This window comes from Leucoraja erinacea, chromosome 4 (assembly GCF_028641065.1).
Source record: "Leucoraja erinacea ecotype New England chromosome 4, Leri_hhj_1, whole genome shotgun sequence".
Classification (NCBI taxonomy): Eukaryota; Metazoa; Chordata; class Chondrichthyes; order Rajiformes; family Rajidae; genus Leucoraja; species Leucoraja erinaceus.
This window is the reverse complement of record NC_073380.1, coordinates 65,085,352-65,103,791: the sequence shown is the minus strand read 5'-3', so window position 1 is coordinate 65,103,791 and position 18,440 is coordinate 65,085,352. Positions and strand designations below refer to the sequence as shown.

Here is an 18,440-nt window from a genome sequence, read left to right as displayed (position 1 = left end):
ATTATAAAGGATGACGGATTGAGATTTTGGAATTGGCTCGTTCTACATACATTTGTAGATTCATGAACTATGTCAAAAGTTGACCACTCTCTTGAAATTAAATCACTACGAAAGTGATGGTACTAGGTTATATACTGCAGTAATTAAAATATTTTTAAATAACAAAGCATGCATTTTCAGCTTGTCTTCGTGCTTATTGGTTTGTACAACTTAAAAGTTGGTCAGATCTTTGAGATAGAAAACAAGTATTTTCAAAGCATTGTCATCACTCAACATTTGTAATGCATGGAGAACCAGCTTGCAAATGAAAGCTTGCTTTTTCTTAAATTTGGCTTGATGGATAAATTGTAGTAAATAACAGTAATAGGCTTGAACAAACCAAGTTAATGGGGATATTTAAAATACTTTGGGCAATAGAGATGCAGTCTAATTTACTGAGCTTTAAAAGGGAAAGCTCCAGATGGGGTACACGCCGCTGCCATATCCCAGCAGCAGTCCCGACTCATCTGTCATACAACCTACTGGAGTGGGTCCTAGACTCATCCGCGTGGGGCGTTTGACAGGGAGAGCTGGGTGTCTTACCTTCTGCACCCTCAAGTTCAGCTGGGGGAAGTGCTCCCCCCCCCCCCCCGGAGCACAAATGCTGAAGGCTGGGTAAGGAGAAGGATGATTGTTTGCTAACAGTCCAAATGGGGGCAAGAGGCCTTTAGTGCCATCTGCAGCTAGGACTTTGAAAATGGTGCCAAAACCCTGTCAAAGCTAGCACATATTCAGTGGGATGTTTCTATGCATTTGGCTCTTAATCAAAGATTGTACTTGTGTATGACAATAAGCTTACTGTATGCAAAACAAATTCACTGTGCCTTGGTACACGTGATAAACAAAATAACCATTGAACCATTGACAATTCCAAGTAATGGTAAAAGACAATTTCCACTCTAATTATCTGATCAATACTGACCAAAATATCTAGTCTTTGGGAAGTTCTAGGTAGTTAACCTTTTCCCAAACAACCCGAGTCACTGGCCTTAACTAAAACTTTTAATTGACAGCATATTTGAACATAGGTAGTTGAACATGACAATAAACTCACTTGAACTTGAAGTAGGTAATCGACCTTGTAAACCAGAATTGCTGAATGCCAAAGGTAAAGCTTGAATGAGATGCTGAAGTTTAATATTAACTCCATGAGTTGACTTTACACCATTTTTTAGGAAACAAAAAATGATACTCGGATTTGTACAGCACAGAAAGAGGTGTATATGGTTTCCATTTCCCAAATAACCCGAGTCGCTGGTCTTAACTAAAACTTTTATTTGACAGCATTGCTTTCTTTGTCTTTTTCTGGTTGCACAAATTTCTTAAATATGTGAACATAATTTTTTTTTTAATATACCTCATGCTTTCTACCAAGTACCAAAAAAAAATTTGCAAGCATAATTTAAAATTATGATCCAGTGTGCTGAATGAAGTTATTCGATTGCCTTGTCTCTATCGCTGGAAAACATTTCAGCATTACACGCATCACCGGTAACCCGCATTTCCCAATTTTTAGCCAAAAATAATATGTTTTGTCTACGAATGTATTTTTGATCTGAGTAAAGCTTTTACTTTTCTTGCTATATTTAGTGTCCAATTTGAACTGAAGTTTTGTTGCAAAAAGATCTTCACTGTAAATGAGCTTAAGATGACAGGGCTGTAAAAATGTGACGCAACTGCCGTCACTGTAAGGACATTTAGAAGTTTATTCGCATCGAATCGAGCACTCGTCCATGGGGGAAAAAACGAATAATTAAATTACTTTGAACTGATTATAAGAGTATATTTAATTACGAGGTGATGAGCACCGTAAGGAGCTGGCCTCCACCAATTCTAACTTTGGTTTGCATCGCATGGTGGAGAAGGTGGAGCAAAGCAGCGTTCCGAGGTAGTTTTGAGGAGCAAAGCTTTTGTGTCCTCGCCTCGGCTGGAACACCTGCCGGGCCGTTGCCGGGAGACGACCGGGACTGAGGGAGGGGGAGGGGGTGGGGTTATAACGGCCTGGCTCGCGGAGCACAATGGGCCCGAGCAGGCCGCGCGCGCCCGCCCCGCCGTCCGTTTGTTGGTCGTTCCGCGTAAATGAGGACACTCAATGTCGTGGCTGGAGGTGGAGGACGACGACGAAGAGGATGATGACTACCAGCTCCTGGAAGAGGTCTCTGAATATTGGCGACGCGGTCCAGCCGCTGCATCCCATCGTGTTTATAAAGTTGGGGGTCAGACTGCCTCCCTTTCACCCCTGTACCCCGGCCTGGTCTCTGACCCTTGTCCCGAGCCAGGATTTCTGTCCTCATCCAGGCACAAAACCAAGTTAGTGCGGGACAGCGACAGGAGATCATTCAGACACGAGGAAGTATCCGAAGTCGAACGGCTGCCAAAGTAAGTGGGGAGAATGGTGGAAGTAGATACCGCCAGTTCTTCTCTGCTGTAACTGGCGTGGACTCTTAACATTTGCTTCATCAGAGGGCAAGACCAATGATTTGCCCAACGGAAGGACGGTAACCTAAATATTCCCAAGTGGTCACTCTCTTTACAGTGATTAAATAACGTGGTGACTGATATTGGCCTTAATTTATAGCTGATTACTCAAACAGGTTTGTGCTGGTGTTTTTTCTTCACACTAATTACTTCCTCGCTCTCTGAGCCATGCATACACTTTTCAGCAAGATTCATTGCACAGCTCGGAATTGTAAAGTTTACATTAACTTACTCCTTCCTCAAGCCAAGCTGGGGAATACAGTATTAGCTTGAAACAGCGGGCATTGAACTTAAAAACTCCCAGATATGTATGGTTAAAACACACGTCATTATTCACATGTCATCACACGTCAGACCTCTCCCAGATGCAGAACGGTTAGACCTCAACAGAGTCCTTACCTTTGTACCTCCATGCCCACACCTCAACCAGTTCTGAACTCCATGATGTAGAACTCTTCTTCAATAGTCTCTTCTGTTTCCTACATTCCCCCTCCTCGTTAACTCTGTCTTTCTTCTACCCTCTCTAGACCATTTTATTTCCAATTGCCAACACAACATCAATCGCCTTGACTTCTCTGTAACCTTAACCCAATCTCACCCCCTCTGAATGCATTGCCCTCTGCTCAGTCAGCAACAATCCAGCATTAGAACTGCCGACACGGGAGGTGCTGTTGTTGTCTGGCAGGCTGGCCTCCACTATGCTGAGGCTAGACGCCAGCTCTCGGACACATCCTCATAGCTACCTACCCCTTGCCCATGACCCCACAGAAGAATACAACACCATCATATTCCAGGCTGTTTCTAATCTCATGATCTCTGATGATCACTCCTCCACAGCCTCCAATCTTATTGTTTCCCAGCCCCACATTGCTTGTTTCTATCTCCTTTCCAAAATCCACAGACAGGAGAGCTATTGTTTCTCACTGCTCCTGTCCCACTGAAATCATATCCACATAAGATAGACACAAAATGCTGGAGTAACTCAGAGGGACAGGCAGCATCTGTGGAGAGAAGGAATGGATGACGTTTTATGTTGTGACTCTTCTTCAGACTGAGTGTTAGGGGAGAGGGAGACTAGAGATTTGGAAGGGTAAGGTGTGCAAATGACAGATCAAAGCAAGCGATGATCTAGGAAATGTAGAATGGTTTATTAGCTGAGGGAAAGGTGACAACGAGGCATACAATCAGTAAAATTAATGAGGACTGAAACTAGTTGGAGAACTAGGGTGGGGGAGGGACGGAGAGCCCACAAATTCACCTGGCTATCTCTGACACCTCTCTCCCCTTTCTTGATTTCTGCCTTTCTTTGTATTTCATGCTTTATGTATCTGGCCATCTTTCAGTTTAAGTAAAAGAAGAAAGGGTGACGACTATTGTATTTAAAATTACTGTTCTGTTACCTGCTGAAACTATTTAGGTTGCACACTGGGATTCAATGTAATCAGTTACTTGTTGACCAGTTGACTAGCAATGGTTTTGTTAACTGTCAGCATAATTTGAAAAATATAGCATCAATATATCATAGGCATTTTAAATTAAGGCACATGACTTTTCCAGCATTTTGCAAGTGGTTGGGATTAAACATGTTTGAGATGAAGAACCAGTGATCTATGAAGAATTGAGTTGATAAATAAAGATTGCTAAAATAATGTCAATTTTCCACATGGCCTTTGCAGTACCATTTTTATGATTATTTGGGTTAGATTTACATGAAGAAGAGGCTGAGTAATTAAAACCAGTAACAAACGATACGCTTGTAGCTTACTGATGGAAGTCAGTAGAAGTTGTTGAACTCCTGCAATGGCTGGAACTAATCTTAAAAATCAATGTAATTTTTAACTCCTGCATTATATTAGAATTAATCTATTTTGATCTATTTCTTTAATTTGTTGATTTGGTCCAACCAAAATACTTTTGAAAAAGTACAAATTTGAACTTCCACTGGATTTAGAAGTTGAAGATACTTATTCTATTTATCTCAAAATACATTCCAATATGTATGATATGCATAAGGGTTGAAAATAACTTGATTCTATTCTGGTTTTGAGTTCCTCCGTCTCTGGTGGAAAAAATAATCACATTTTAAAGCATTACTGTGGAGACCGTATTCCTGTACTTTTAAAAATTCATTTTGGAATTTGTAAAACTGTTTAATTGACCAAGGATTTCTTAGGAACAGCTGACAATACTACTTTTCTCATCATCGGCTGGTGATGGGGTTCCTGTGGGGGGCTTTTAAATAAATACAGCATCAACCAAAAATGAAGAGATTTATATAATTTAAAATGAACACAATCAGAGTAAAAGTGTTTTAAGAAGGAACTGCAGATGCTGGAAAATCGAAGGTACACAAAAATGCTGGAGAAACTCAGCGGGTGCAGCAGCATCTATGGAGTGAAGGAGATAGTCAGCGTTTCTGTCCGAAACCCAAAACGTTGCCTATCTCCTTCGCTCCATAGATGCTGCTGCACCCAGTGAGTTTCTCCAGCATTTTTGTGTACAATCAGAGTAAAGTTCCGTACCTCTATCGGAACCAGTTGCGACACCCATTCCTTATGTCCAGAGATGCTGCCTGTCCAGCTAAGTTACACCAGCTTTTTGTGTCTATCTGTGAGTATGGTTGCTTGTTGAGGAATCGGTAGGATGAAGTAGAAGCTCAGTGTACTTCCATCTTCAATGCTGAAATCGAGTCCTGCATCCAATAGCAAGAAACAGTTATTAAAAGTATGGAAAAATAGTTGTGTTCATGTGCATCATGACCTCTCCTTCACCTCCTACTTATAATCATGTAAGCAATTCATGAAGCAAAAATTTTAATGAACAAACGATAATTGAAGAGAATAATGAGAAACTTCTCTAATTCTTGAAGATGGTTAAAACAAGTTTGATCACAGTGGTCATAGGTTAAATAGAATTGAATTGAATTGAATAAACTTTATTAATCCCCAAGGGGAAATTCTGATGTCCTTGCAGCACACTAATAAAAAATACAACAAAGTATTCATGAAGAAATTCAACACCAAACATAAAACATCCCCCCCCACAGTGATTCCCACTGTGGGGGAAGGCACAAAGTTCAGTCCCCATCCTCTTGTCCACCCAAAGTCGGGCCTATTGAGGCCTCCACAGTCGCCAAATAGCTGACATTCCACTGATCTAGAGATGTATCTGATGTAAACTTTCAATGCCTATAGTTTATAGCTGTTGGAAACTGTTCCTATGAATGTTTGAAAAAATAAAAAGTTAGAATCTGGAAAAGGTTAGCTTAAAATAGACACAAAGAGCTGGAGTAACTCAGAGGGACAGGCAGCAGATCTGGTGAGAAAGAATGTGTGATGTTTCGGTTCGAGACCCTTCTTTAGACTAACACAGACACAAACAGCTGGAGTAACTCAGCTGGTCAGGCAGCATCTCTGGAGAAAAGGAATAGGTGACGTTTTGGGGCGAGAACCTTCTTCAGACTGAAAATCAAGGGAAAGGTTACAAATCTCGAATTGTGGAGTACAGAGGCAAATTAATAAACGATGAGTCTTTGTCCCAAACATTATGGAGGGCACTGTAACTGTTTGTTAAATGAGAACGAGTACAGGCAATGAGACTCAACAAGATGACTTTGAAGCTACTACAACTTGATTGGGGAGGGATGGAGAGAGAGAGAATGCATGGGTTACTTGAAGTTAGAGTAATCAATATTCATACCACTGGGTTGTAAGCTGCCCAAGCGAAATATGAGATGCTGTTACTCCAATTTGCATTTGGCATCTCTCTGACAATGAAGGAAGCCTAGGACAGAAAGGTGTGTGGAAATGGGAAGGGGAGTTAAAATGTTCAAGAAGGAACTGCAGATGCTGGAAAATCGAAGGTACACAAAAATGCTGGAGAAACTCAGCGGGTGGAGCAGCATCTATGGAGCGAAGGAAATGGGTAACGTTTCGGGCTGAAACACTTCTTCAGACTGATAGGGGGTGGCAGAGAGAAGGAAGGGGGAAAAAAGAGGAGGAGCCCGAGGGCTGGGGGATGGGAGGAGACAGCTCGAGGGTTAAGGAAGGGGAGGAGACAGCAATGGCTAACAAAATTGGGAGAATTCAATGTTCATGCCCACCGGATGCAGGCTCCCCAAGCGGAATATGAGGTGCTATTCCTCCAATTTCCGGTGTTGCTCACTCTGGCAATGGAGGAGACCCAGGACAGAGAGGTCGGATTGGGAATGTGAGGGGGAGTTGAAGTGCTGATCCACCGGGAGGTCAGGTAGGTTCTTGCGGACCGAGCGGAGGTGTTCGGCGAAACGATCGCCCAACCTCCGCTTAGTCTCACCGATGTAGATCAGCTGACATCTAGAGCAGCGGATGCAATAGATGAGGTTGGAGGAGATACAGGTGAACCTCTGTCGCACCTGGAACGACTGCTTGGGTCATTGAATGGAGTCGAGGGGGGAGGTAAAGGGACAGGTGTTGTATTTCTTGCGGTTGCAATGGAAAGTGCCCGGGGAGGGGGTGGTACGGGAGGGAAGGAAAGAATTGACAAGGGAGTTGCGGAGGGAACGGTCTTTGCGGAAGGCAGACATTGGGGGAGATGGGAAGATGTGGCGAGTGGTGGGGTCACTTTGGAGGTGGCGAAAATGACGTAGGATTATTTGTTGTAGTTAAAGTGTTTGGCAACCTGGAGATCAGATAGGTTCAGGCAGACTGAGCGAAGGTGTTCAGTGAAATTATCGGCCAGTCTACGTTTGGTTTTGCCGATGTATAAGAGCCCACACCTTGAGCAATGATGAGGTTGGAGGAGGTTTAAGTGAACCTCTGCCTAACCTAAAATGACTGTCCGGGTCGCTGGACAGAGTCAAGGGAAGTGGTATAGAGACAGGTGTTGGACAAAGTTGAGGGAGGAACCTCATTTACAGAGGTGTTGTTAGAAAAGTTAGAAGATAGCATGTATGATTACATCTACATTGGCATTATTAGAAACTTCCAACATGGTTTCAGAGAAGAGAGGCTTGGCTCAATACAGGTACACAACCTTTTATCCGGAAACCGAAAAGACCGGACTGAACCAAAGGTGGCGCCAAACTTGACACGACCCACGGTCAACCCAGGTCTGCATTCCGGGGGGGACTTTAATTGTTAGTCCCCTACCTGGTCGGAGAGGCAGAATCCCTCCAAGCTGCTTCTTCGCCCCGTCCTCGCGGCCTACCATCGGAAATGGAGCAGCGGTTGGAGCTCGGACCCCGCCGAACTCGATCCCTGGCTCTGCGGCGCTCCAAATCCAGTGCGGCCCGACGCCCGCAGCCCCAGCTCCGCGATGTTGGGAGTCGGCGGCGGTGCAGTGCTGGGATACCAGCGGGGAGCGGGCAATGCCTTACCGGGTCGCCGTGCGGTAAGCTCCGGAACGCTGTGGCCGCCGACTCCCAACATCGCGGAGCTGTGGCTGCGGGCTGCGGGCCGTGCTAGATTTGGAGCTCTGACACTGGCGACCTTTACCCCTGCCTGTGCGGTGCTCCAAATCCAGCGTGGCCCGCGGCCGGACACCCGCAGCCACATGTTGGTAGTCGGTGGCCACAGCGCTCCGGAGCTTACCGCACGGCGATCCGGTAAGGCATTGCCCGCTCCCCGCTGGTATCCCAGAACTGCACCGCCTCCGACTCCCAACATCACGGAGCTGGGGCTGCGGGCGTCGGGACGCGCTGAATTTGGAGGGCTGCGGAGCCAGGGATCAGTTCGCCGGGGTCGGAGCTCCAACCGGTGCGGCCTGAGAACTACGAGTGCCCCGGTCTCCGGGGAGGAGGCAGCCGCGCTACCTTACTCACCTGGAGTAACTGCCGGGATCGAGGCGCAAACTCGCGACCACGAGCACAAGCCACCCGTTAAAATTATGCTAAAAATATTCCATTCTGAAATCCGAAAATTTCCGAAATCCGAGAAGTGTCTGGTCCCAAGGCTTTCGGATAAAAGGTTGTGCACCTGTACCATGAAATTGTAAATAGCATAATGTAGCTGTGAAAATGCTATTCCCAAGATAAGAACTATTAATTAGTGACATTAGTTCATGGCTCTAAAGTATCTTGCATTGCACATCCCCCTTTCAGCTGAGCAATCTCCAGAAGTTTGAACTGACAAAACTGCAAAGCACAGAAAAGTAATCTACCCCAAGTTTGCACTTGGTGCTAAGCAAAATTAGGTTTAGTTTTGCCAAGATACAATGAAAAGTTACACTAACATTTTGTATAAACTTTAGTGTAAACCAGCATCTACAGTTCCCTCCTGCACATACAGTGAAAAGCTTTGTTTTGTATGCTATCCTATTAAATCTGATAATACTAATCAAGCAAATCTCAAGTACAATAGATAAGTGAGGGAAAAGATACAGAGTGCAGAATATAGTTCTCAGTAGTGCAAAAGGCCTTTAAATACATTGATTGCTTTCCCAAGACTGAATGACGTGAAGATGGAGTCACTGGTGGGGAGGTTGGCCTGTGTGATGGACTGGACTACTTCCACAACTCTGCAATTTCTTGTGGTTTTGGACAGAGCTGCTCCCAAGCCAAACTGTGATTCAACTTCAACAGTATGCAATCTACTGTTTGGTGCACCTGTAGATGTTTGTAAGAATCAGTGGAGACATGACAAATTTCTTCAGTGTCCTGAGAAAGTAGAGGTGTTGGTGTGCCTTATTGCTTGTCTCTTGAATGGGGTTGGTCCTTGACAGATTGTTGGTAATATTTACGCCAAGGAACTTGAAGCTCTTAAATATTTCCACTTCGGCACCATTGATGCTGATTGAGGCACAATTGTTTCTGAAGTTGATAACTAGCTCTATCATCTTGCTGACATTAAGGAAGAGAGTGAGATCCTGACACCATGTTACTAAGTTCTCTATCTCCTTTCTGTACTCCGTCTTATCATTGTTCATGATCTGGCACACTACAGTGGTGTCACTTGCAAACTTGTAGTTGGAGATCGAGCTGATTTTTACGGCACAATCATAGTGATAGGGCCATATAACACAGAACCAGGCCCTATGGCAGGATTTGCCAATGCTGACCAAGATGCCCAGTGTATGCGAGTCCCACCTGCTCACATTTGGCCCATATCTGTCTGAACCCTCCCTATCCATGTATCTGTCCAATTGGCTTTTGAATGTTGTTACAGTTCCTACCTCTATCAGCTCCTCTGGCAGCTCGACCTATGTACCCTGTGTGTAGAAAATATTGTCCCTTGGGTTCCTTATAAATTTTTCCCCTCTCAACTTAAACATATGTCGTCTGGTTTTTAATTCCCTTACCGTGGGTAAAATAATCTACCATGGGTTCAGTCTAAAGAAGGTTCTCGACCTGAAACATCACCTATCCATGTTCTCCTGAGATGCTGCCTGACCTGCTGAGTAACTCCAACACTTTATGTCCATGAGTAAAAGACTCGATACATTCACCCAGCCTATTCCCCTCATGATTTTATATACCTCTACAAGATCACCCCTCAGCCTCTTGTGTTCCAAGGAATAAAGTCCTAGCCTGCCTAATCTCTCCCTATAGCTTAGCCCCTCTAGTCATGGCAAAATCCTTATAAATCTTCTCTGCACTCTTTCCAGCTGAATGGCAGCCTTCCAATAGCAGAGTGACCAAACCTGAACACAATACACCTAATGCTGCTTCACCAATGACTTGAACAATTGAAATATAACATCCCAACTTCTATATTCAATATCCTAACTAATGAAGGCTAATCTACCGAAAGCCTCTTGACCACCCTAACTACTTGTCACTCTACTTTCAGGGAACAATGTACCAGTACTCCTAGATACTCTGCTGTATAGCAATCCCCAGGGTCCTGCCATTCACAATGAAGGTACTATCCTGGGTTGACTTCCCCCAATGCAACACCTAACACTTATCTTCATTAAACTCCTTTTCATCATTCTTCAACCTACTTGCCCAGCAGATCACGATCCTGTTGTAATTTTTGATAAGCATCTTTGCTACCCACTTTAGTGTCATCCGCAACTTACTAATCATGCTTAATACATTCTCATCCAAATCAGCAAAAGCCCTAACACTGATCCCTGAAGCGCACCACTAGTCACTGGCCTCCAGTTCGAAAAACAACCTTTCACCATCACCTTCTGCTTCCTTCCATGAAGCCAATTCTCTGTCGTGAGTGTATAAGGAATATAGTCGGGGTCTTGAGGCCACATCCTTGCTAGCACCTATGTTGAGAGTTATTGTGTAGGATATTACATAGATCTATCTTACCCAAACAAATCACTTCCTTTCCTGAAAAAAAATATTTGCTTGTTATTTTTCACAACTCAAGAAATGAAATTCATGATTTTAAAAACCTGGTGAGCACAATCAAAATTCCACATGATTTTGAACTGGGACTAAATGTAATTAAAAATAATAAGATACGTACCTAAAAGCAATAGCCTATAAGAGAAAAAAAAAGTTATGGGATTCAATCAGCATTCATCAATTGTCGAGGCAATTGCATTGTTCAAGAGTCAATTTAAAATTGGCAAGATCCACTATATAATCTTTTGATAGACTGAAAAAGTTAGTTTGAGAACTGTCCATTAATTTATTTGAATTGAAAACTTTTTGAAGAAGATTAAGTTTAGTAAAATTAATAGCAATCTACCCACCTACATTGAAATTAAATTGGTGGAAGTCAGAAAACAAGTGGCAGGAACCGGGACTAACAGAATCAAGATTTTTTGATGTTCTCGCTTGATGTAAATGATGTAGGCGATTACTTTCTTTTTATATAATACAAAATTGGCTTTGGCGTCAATCAGTGTAACTAATTAATGAGCACATGAAAAAGAATTGAGGTCTTGCAAACCGTTTCATGATCAAGGCTGGGATTAATAAGTAAAACTTGGAGAGTTGTAATCTCTGGTTTGTTCTCAGGGCTACATGTTTGTGTGTACAGGGACATCAAGATGAAATAGGATAATGTGTTAATGGAGAGATGATGCAGGAAGTAAGACTTATGTTCCTGCGTTATTGGAACCCATACAAGATAAATGTTTTTGGATGGTGCCAATGTTCCTGCAGGGTGGTTTCTGTGGGAAGGGATGTAAATGTATTTAACAGAATACAGCAGTAATGATGATTGGAAGAATCAAACATCGCTGAAATATATAGTAAGGAATAGACGTGGAAAATAAGAAAGTTAGAGGTGCATGTAATTTTCGGGGGGGGACTATTATATTGTGGAGCATGAATTCCATGTTGTGTATTAAAGATTTAGATCAATATGCTGAGCATCCAAAGATGGAATAAGTTATTTTAGATGTAATATTGTGTAGTGAAAAAGGGTTAATTGACCTGATAACTAAAGCTCTTTAGGGAATAGTAGTCGTAATTGATTAGTAGTGGTTTAGTTCCATCTGAAACCAGGGAGTCAAATCTGAATAAAGCAAGCTACGAAGGCATAAAGTGTTGACATATATGATTTGCGATTTGACAATAAACAAGAAATGTCTAATATTTAAAGAATTAATACATCATCATAATCGTAATTTATTAGCCAAGTATGTTTTACATCATACGAGGAATTTAGTTTGCCATACAGTCATAACAAAAAAGCACCAAGACACACAACTACATAAAAATTGAAATAAACATCCACCACAGCGGCTCCTCCACATTCCCCACTGTGATGGAAGGCAATAAAGTCTTATCTTCTTCCCTCCATTCCTTCTGCGGTTGGGGGACTCGAACCATCCGCAGCCGGCGATCGAGCACCCTCGTCGGGGCGGTCTAAGCTCCCGCTTCAGGGCGGTCGAAAACTCCTGCGGCTTGGGAGTACCCAGGGACAGTGTACTCAACGATGTTAAAGTCCGCAGGTTGGAGCACCAAAGGCTGACCCCTGGCAAAGGGATTGCCCGCTCTGAGATCTTAAAGTCTGCAGGCTCCGTGGCTTTGGAGCTCCAAACAAGAGGCCGCCAACTCCACGATGTTATGCCGCAATGTGGATGGGGATACGATATGGAAAAAATGGCATCTCCGTTGAGGAAAGAGATAAGAAAAGATTCCCCCACCCTCCACATAATACAAAACGAAAGATAAACTAAAACATCCATTTTACAACAAATTAAAAACACAAAGAAGGAAAAGACGAAGACAGACTTTTGGCGAGGCAGCCATTGTGCGGCGCATCCTGGTGGTACAATGTATAGTAAAACTACAAAAATGTTCTCCTCGACTCATTGAAAATCCTGATGGCTTGGCATCAGGCTCATAGTCTGTTTCCTGTGCTCCGAAACTCACCAATGCACAGTAAAACTCGGATAATCTGTCATCCTTTGGACTTTTGTGGTGCTGGAATAGCAGATTTTTCTGGACATTTGGATGTTACTCTTATTCATATCCAAAGACATTTTTACTTTTTGTTTCATATTGCAAAGTAGTATAATAAATTTTCCAGTGAGTCTGCTGAGTTTAAAGGACATGGGGGATAGAATCCGATGAGTTGCAGCTTACCTGTCTCAGTTGATCAGAATAAAGTTGAAACTTATAAGCACATAAGGGCGGCACCGTGGTGCAGCAGTAGAGCAAGAGACCAGGGTTGAAGGTTAATTGGGTTCTGTAAATTACTGTTAGTGTGTAGGATGCAAAACTGGGATAACTAGTATACAGATGATCGTTGGTCCGCACGGACGTAGTAGACCAAAGAGCCTGTTTCCACACTGTATCTCTACCCTAAGCTAAACTAAAGGACTCCTTGCACTATTTGCAAACCTGCCAATATTCCTGATTAGGCCTTTGGCGCACACTCATTCCTCAGTCCAGAATCTCTTTTCAGCTGCAAATTCCACATATACTCCAAATTCCCTACTTACTGTACTAATAACTGAGCTGAATTTTGAGCCATTGCCATTTCTGAATAATTGGATATAGATTATTGGATTATTTGGGGTTTTTGTCGAATATTATGAAACTGGTGCAGGAAAACTGGTGAGATAAAACAAATAGCTGTAATCTTATTGGATGGCAGAGGAGGCACATAGGGCCATTTGACTATTTATTCCCAATGTTTATATGTAGGCCCAGGAAGATTTGCAGAGCATATGCTTAAACACAGAATAGGACAGATACATTTATTGAGCTGTAGGTACCAATAGCAACATGGAATGCATGTGTGTTATAAAGTGGAGGAATGGACAACTAAATATGTTATAGCTAAAAATATTAGAAAATGTGATAGGGAAGGAAATAATGGTTAGGATGATGTTGAGGGTTAGGTGAAGGAAAGCAGTATTGGTCAAAATAAGTTTTAAATAGGATAATACCCTGAGGTTCTAAGATTTTTTATAGAATTCAAGAGTTGCTTCATACTTACAAATGGTTACCAATTAATGAGATGTAGAAAGCTAATTTACAGGAAAATAAGAGGATGGTGTAACAACGGCAGTTTAGTGAACATGGCTGCATATTTTCAAATAGATTTTGAAAGTAATCTGAAGGGGACACATGAGTTTTTTTTATTTTGGTAAATGTATATATTTACAATACTGGAGAGATTTCAACACAGAACATTAAAAATATCATATCTCTACAAGGAGTATGGTGTTAATTTTTTCAAGGATTGTTACTCGCATGTGCAAGAGATAGTAGAGATAAAATCAAGTTATGAATTAAATGAATTCCCTGATTCAACCAGTTTATATCTCAAAAATATCAATGTTTAAGACACCAAAAATGTGACATGCTGTGGCACAATTAAATAAAGAGGCAATTTCTGCATTAATTTCATTAGAATTCAAAACATTTTCAAATTTGTTGCTTTGCAGAGATGCATGTTTCACAATAATAAGCAAAACTTTTGATGAATTTGGCATTAAGTCCTCTGAATGGCCATATTTCAAAGAGTGTAACGGTGGTTACTCTTGGTGTCCACCCTATTTTAGAGTAACCATGGTTACACCACAATGGTAAATTAAGACCAAAGAACTTCCCAAGGAGATTGAAAATGTTCTAGTTTGAAGAACTCAATAGATAATTAAATTATGAGAAGAAAGTAACCTTAATATCAAGATTCTGTAAAAGCTGCTGCATGCCAAAATTAGTGAATATTTTTGTGTCCACCATCACATGAGTAGCACCAACATTTTGCAGTAGCTATATTTCCATCAAATTATGTACCTGCAGTCTCTTATCATGTATGGACAATTACTTCCATAATGTTTATTCAAAATATGAGAAAGAAATTACAAAGAAAAAATACTGGAAGAAACGGGGGCTACTTTCATTTTGGTGTCCACCTTTGGACACTGTGTAACGCTCGTAACGCATGTTTCAGTAGATAACAGGAATATTGCTCATTTGATCACATACTCCATGCTTATAGCAAGAAAGTATATTTGTATGTTGAAAAACAGCAAAATTTAAGAAATCAGCTATAATGCTTTAGAAAAAAATGACTTTCTAAGTTTCATGTAGCGGTTGTTATGGTGGACACCAAACATAAAGCATAAAAAAACGCATGTTAAACAAGAAATTTTGTTCATTAATTAAATTTTCTCAAACTTCATGAACTATCTCTCCCTGTCATGTACTGCTGTTGTGAGGGTTTTTGATTAATCTGAATCATATTGAAATAATTTATTTGTGAACTTCAGTTTTATGTATGATGTCACACTTTTTGTACACAGTATTATAAAAACACACAAATTGCCAAGTCAGGAAAGAAGAAAGCAGTGCTAGGCCAGTTCTGGGCATTGAGTTGGGGATCATTGGAAGAGCAGTTGAGAAACAATAATTACAATAGCTTGAAGTTTTGAGCAATTAAATGAGGAGCAATGTTTTTGTGAATTAGAAAGAAATCTGGCAAAGTGCACACAAATGCTGGAGAAACTCAGCGGGTGCAGCAGCATCTATGGAGCGAAGGAAATAGGCAACGTTTCGGGCCGAGACCCTTCTTCAGACTGATGGGGGAAGGCGGGGAGAAGAAAGGAAAAAGGAGGAGGAGGAGCCCGAGGGCTGAGGGAGAGGTAGGAAGGGGAGGAGACAGCAAGGGCTAACAGAATTGTGAGAATTCAATGTTCATGCCACCAGGATGCAGACTCCCCAAGCGGAATATGAGGTGCTGTTCCTCCAATTTCCGGTGTTGCTCACTCTGGCCGTGGAGGAGGCCCAGGACAGAGAGGTTGGATACGGAATGGAAGGGAAGCGCTGAGCCACCGGTAGGTCAGGTTGGTTAATGCGGACCGAGTGGAGGTGATCTGGCAAGGTGGATTGATATCAAAGGTTTGCCAGTTAAAACAATATTTGAGCATTAGGAAGCCCTCAAAGTGAGGTTCATTGGATGCTGAGTCATATGGCTACACAGTATGAAAGTAGGCTCTTTTGCCCACCTTGTGCATGCCAAGCAAATTGGCATTATTGGCAAGTTCTACTTTGCCCATATCCCTCTACTCCCTTTCTGGCCAAATGCTATTTGAAAGTTGTACTTGTATCCACTTCTACAGCTTCCTCTGGCAGCTCCTTACCTATCTGGACTACTTTGTGAGTGGAAAAAGTTGTTCTGTGGGTCCCTCTAAAATCACTCCCTGCTCAGCCTAAGCTTATGCCCTCTAGTTTTAGAATCCTGTGCCCTGGGGAAAAGATTGTGAGCGTTCACTTCATCCATGCCCCATTTGATCTTGTACGCCTCAACAAGGTCACCCTTCTGCCTCGTATATGTTTTCCAGGGCTCTGCCATTTATCGTGTAAGTCCTGCCCTGGTTTGAGATGAAGAGGAAGCAATTGTTGGCAGACATATGGATGAAATATTGTTTTCATTTAGTTTAATGAATGTTTTGAAAGCAGCCAAAGGACTGCAAAGCTATACCAATAGTTCATGTACTGTGAAGAGCTTTAATTTTACTGGCATATAGTGTATGTGATTGTGGCTTATTACAAGTGGAGAAGATGGCAGAGAAATTGAAAATGGGAAAATTATGTTTTTGTGAGAAATGTCCATAAATATGATACAAGGCATAGCATTTCAGCTGCAATTGACATCAGATATACACTATATAAATCTGTGAAACAAACAGCCTCATTAGGCCTGTGTTTGGCTGGATATTGACTGGGATATTGTATTCCTCGTTGTGCAAAACCAAATTATGGAAAGTAGACTTCTGCCGATTCTTGCAAAAACATTACGTTTTTGCAGTTTGACAATGATTTTTCTTATCTGGAATTGTTATTAGTGCCTTTTTTGTTAATATCTCTGACCGTACAGGAATTAGATTGAAAAGGATTAACTTTACTTTGTCCAAAATTTACTTTATTGTTTAACACTGCTGATTAACATAGGGTAGCACTTCCTCTTTTTCAGTTCAAAAGAAAGGCAAGAATGCACAAGTCGAAGCCCAAAACAAAGATTGCTCCCCACCGGTTTATTTGAAGAGTTCTCAAAAGATCAGTTTCCATTTGACTGGAGCAAGAAAACCAGTGCAGGACTTGGTGGGAGTAAAGGTAATTTGAACTTTAAATACTTGAATCATTCTCTTAAATTTTGTCTGTAATCTTTAGCAATGTGAATTTTAATATATTTTTTTAATTCTGTACACATAAAATCTTGACTCCACTGTTAAATTAAATACTCATAGATAAAGTAACATTTGTCTGGCAGCATTAAAACAGTGCTATTGTATTTTTGAGTTGAAGGGCGATGAACCAAATCACCATTTTTTTTTAAATGAAGGGGAAAAAAGTATTAAATCTAGTATTTTCGGAGAACCATTTTTTTTCTGGTGGGAAGATCCAGTACAAGGAGGAATTGTCAGAATTATAGCTCTGTCTTTCAAAAAAATCAAGTGAAATCGGGATATACATTTTCACACAAGGAGCAATAGTGTTATCAACCTCACATGAAAAGCTAATTTGGTTGAGTATTCGGGATTACGTTTGCAAAGTGTTAAAAAATTGTTTTCCATATCTGTTTGAAAATCAAGTGAGGTGGATAGAGTTAAAGTGCATATATATAGCAACGTTTTGATTTTGATTTATATTTACTTTAGGGCCAAGAGCATTGCTGGCAAGGCAAAACATTTTTTGTCATTCCTTAATTGCTGTTAAGGTGATTGTGAGCTACCATTTTATAACACATTGCATTCCTTTTCAGTTTTAATGCTCTCTGCGTTCATTACACTTTGTTAGATTACATCAAGTCCAGCAGAAAAGCTGAAATTGCAGATGCATGCGTAGAGCTCAAGGATACACTTGCCATTGAAAGATAAACATTGATTTCCTTTCTTTTTATTGAAGTTAATGAGGAATATTTTCAGATATAAGAGTACAGATAGAGATTAAATATAACTGTTGGAACCAATGACGTGTAATGTTTTATAGATGGCCAGTTTTGAGCTGCTGGATTTGTTCTGAATCCGTTCTATTTAGCAGTGTAGAAATATTACAAAATAAAATGGAAGGCTTCTCTGGTGAGATGATGGGCCCATGTCTCTACAATGATCTGAAACAGATAAATTGATGAAAAGGATCAAAAGGTTTTATTCCCCATATTTGAACATTTACCATCTGATGTTGAGCCAGTGTGGCAGCTTTGTCTCTGAATGTCCTGTTTGATGAATCAATGAGATTTCCCACCATAATATATCCTGTGCCCTTGCCATTCTCACTTGATTTTTTGTCAGAGTACTGGTTCATACGTTGAAAGTAGATAGATGGAGAATAACTAGTAAATAGGAAATGGAAATAACCTAAAATAATCATTAATTTAATCAGCTATTCAACATTTAACAAGCAAATTATGTTTAACCAGTGTATCTGAACATACATTTAAGTGCAGCTGGTAGTGCTGCTGCCTCGCAGCTTCACTGTCCCCGATTCAATCAAAACATCTGGTGCTGTCCGCATGGAGTTTGCATATTCTCCCAGTGGCTGCCTGGGTCTTCGGTTTCCTCGCACATTGTCCCTCATG

General features: G+C 41.4%; 1 protein-coding gene across 1 annotated transcript in view; it reads left to right on the top strand.

Moving 5' to 3' along the window:
• Window positions 1-47: 47 nt before the first annotated feature.
• si:ch211-171b20.3 (uncharacterized) overlaps window positions 48-18,440 on the top strand; it is a 65,331-nt gene continuing 46,938 nt past the window's right edge. Inside the window, exons 1-2 of the mRNA XM_055634489.1 lie at window positions 48-2,418; window positions 16,836-16,975. Coding sequence (XP_055490464.1) covers window positions 2,132-2,418; window positions 16,836-16,975 — 427 coding nt within the window. The 5' untranslated portion in view covers window positions 48-2,131. The remainder of the gene's footprint in view (window positions 2,419-16,835; window positions 16,976-18,440) is intronic.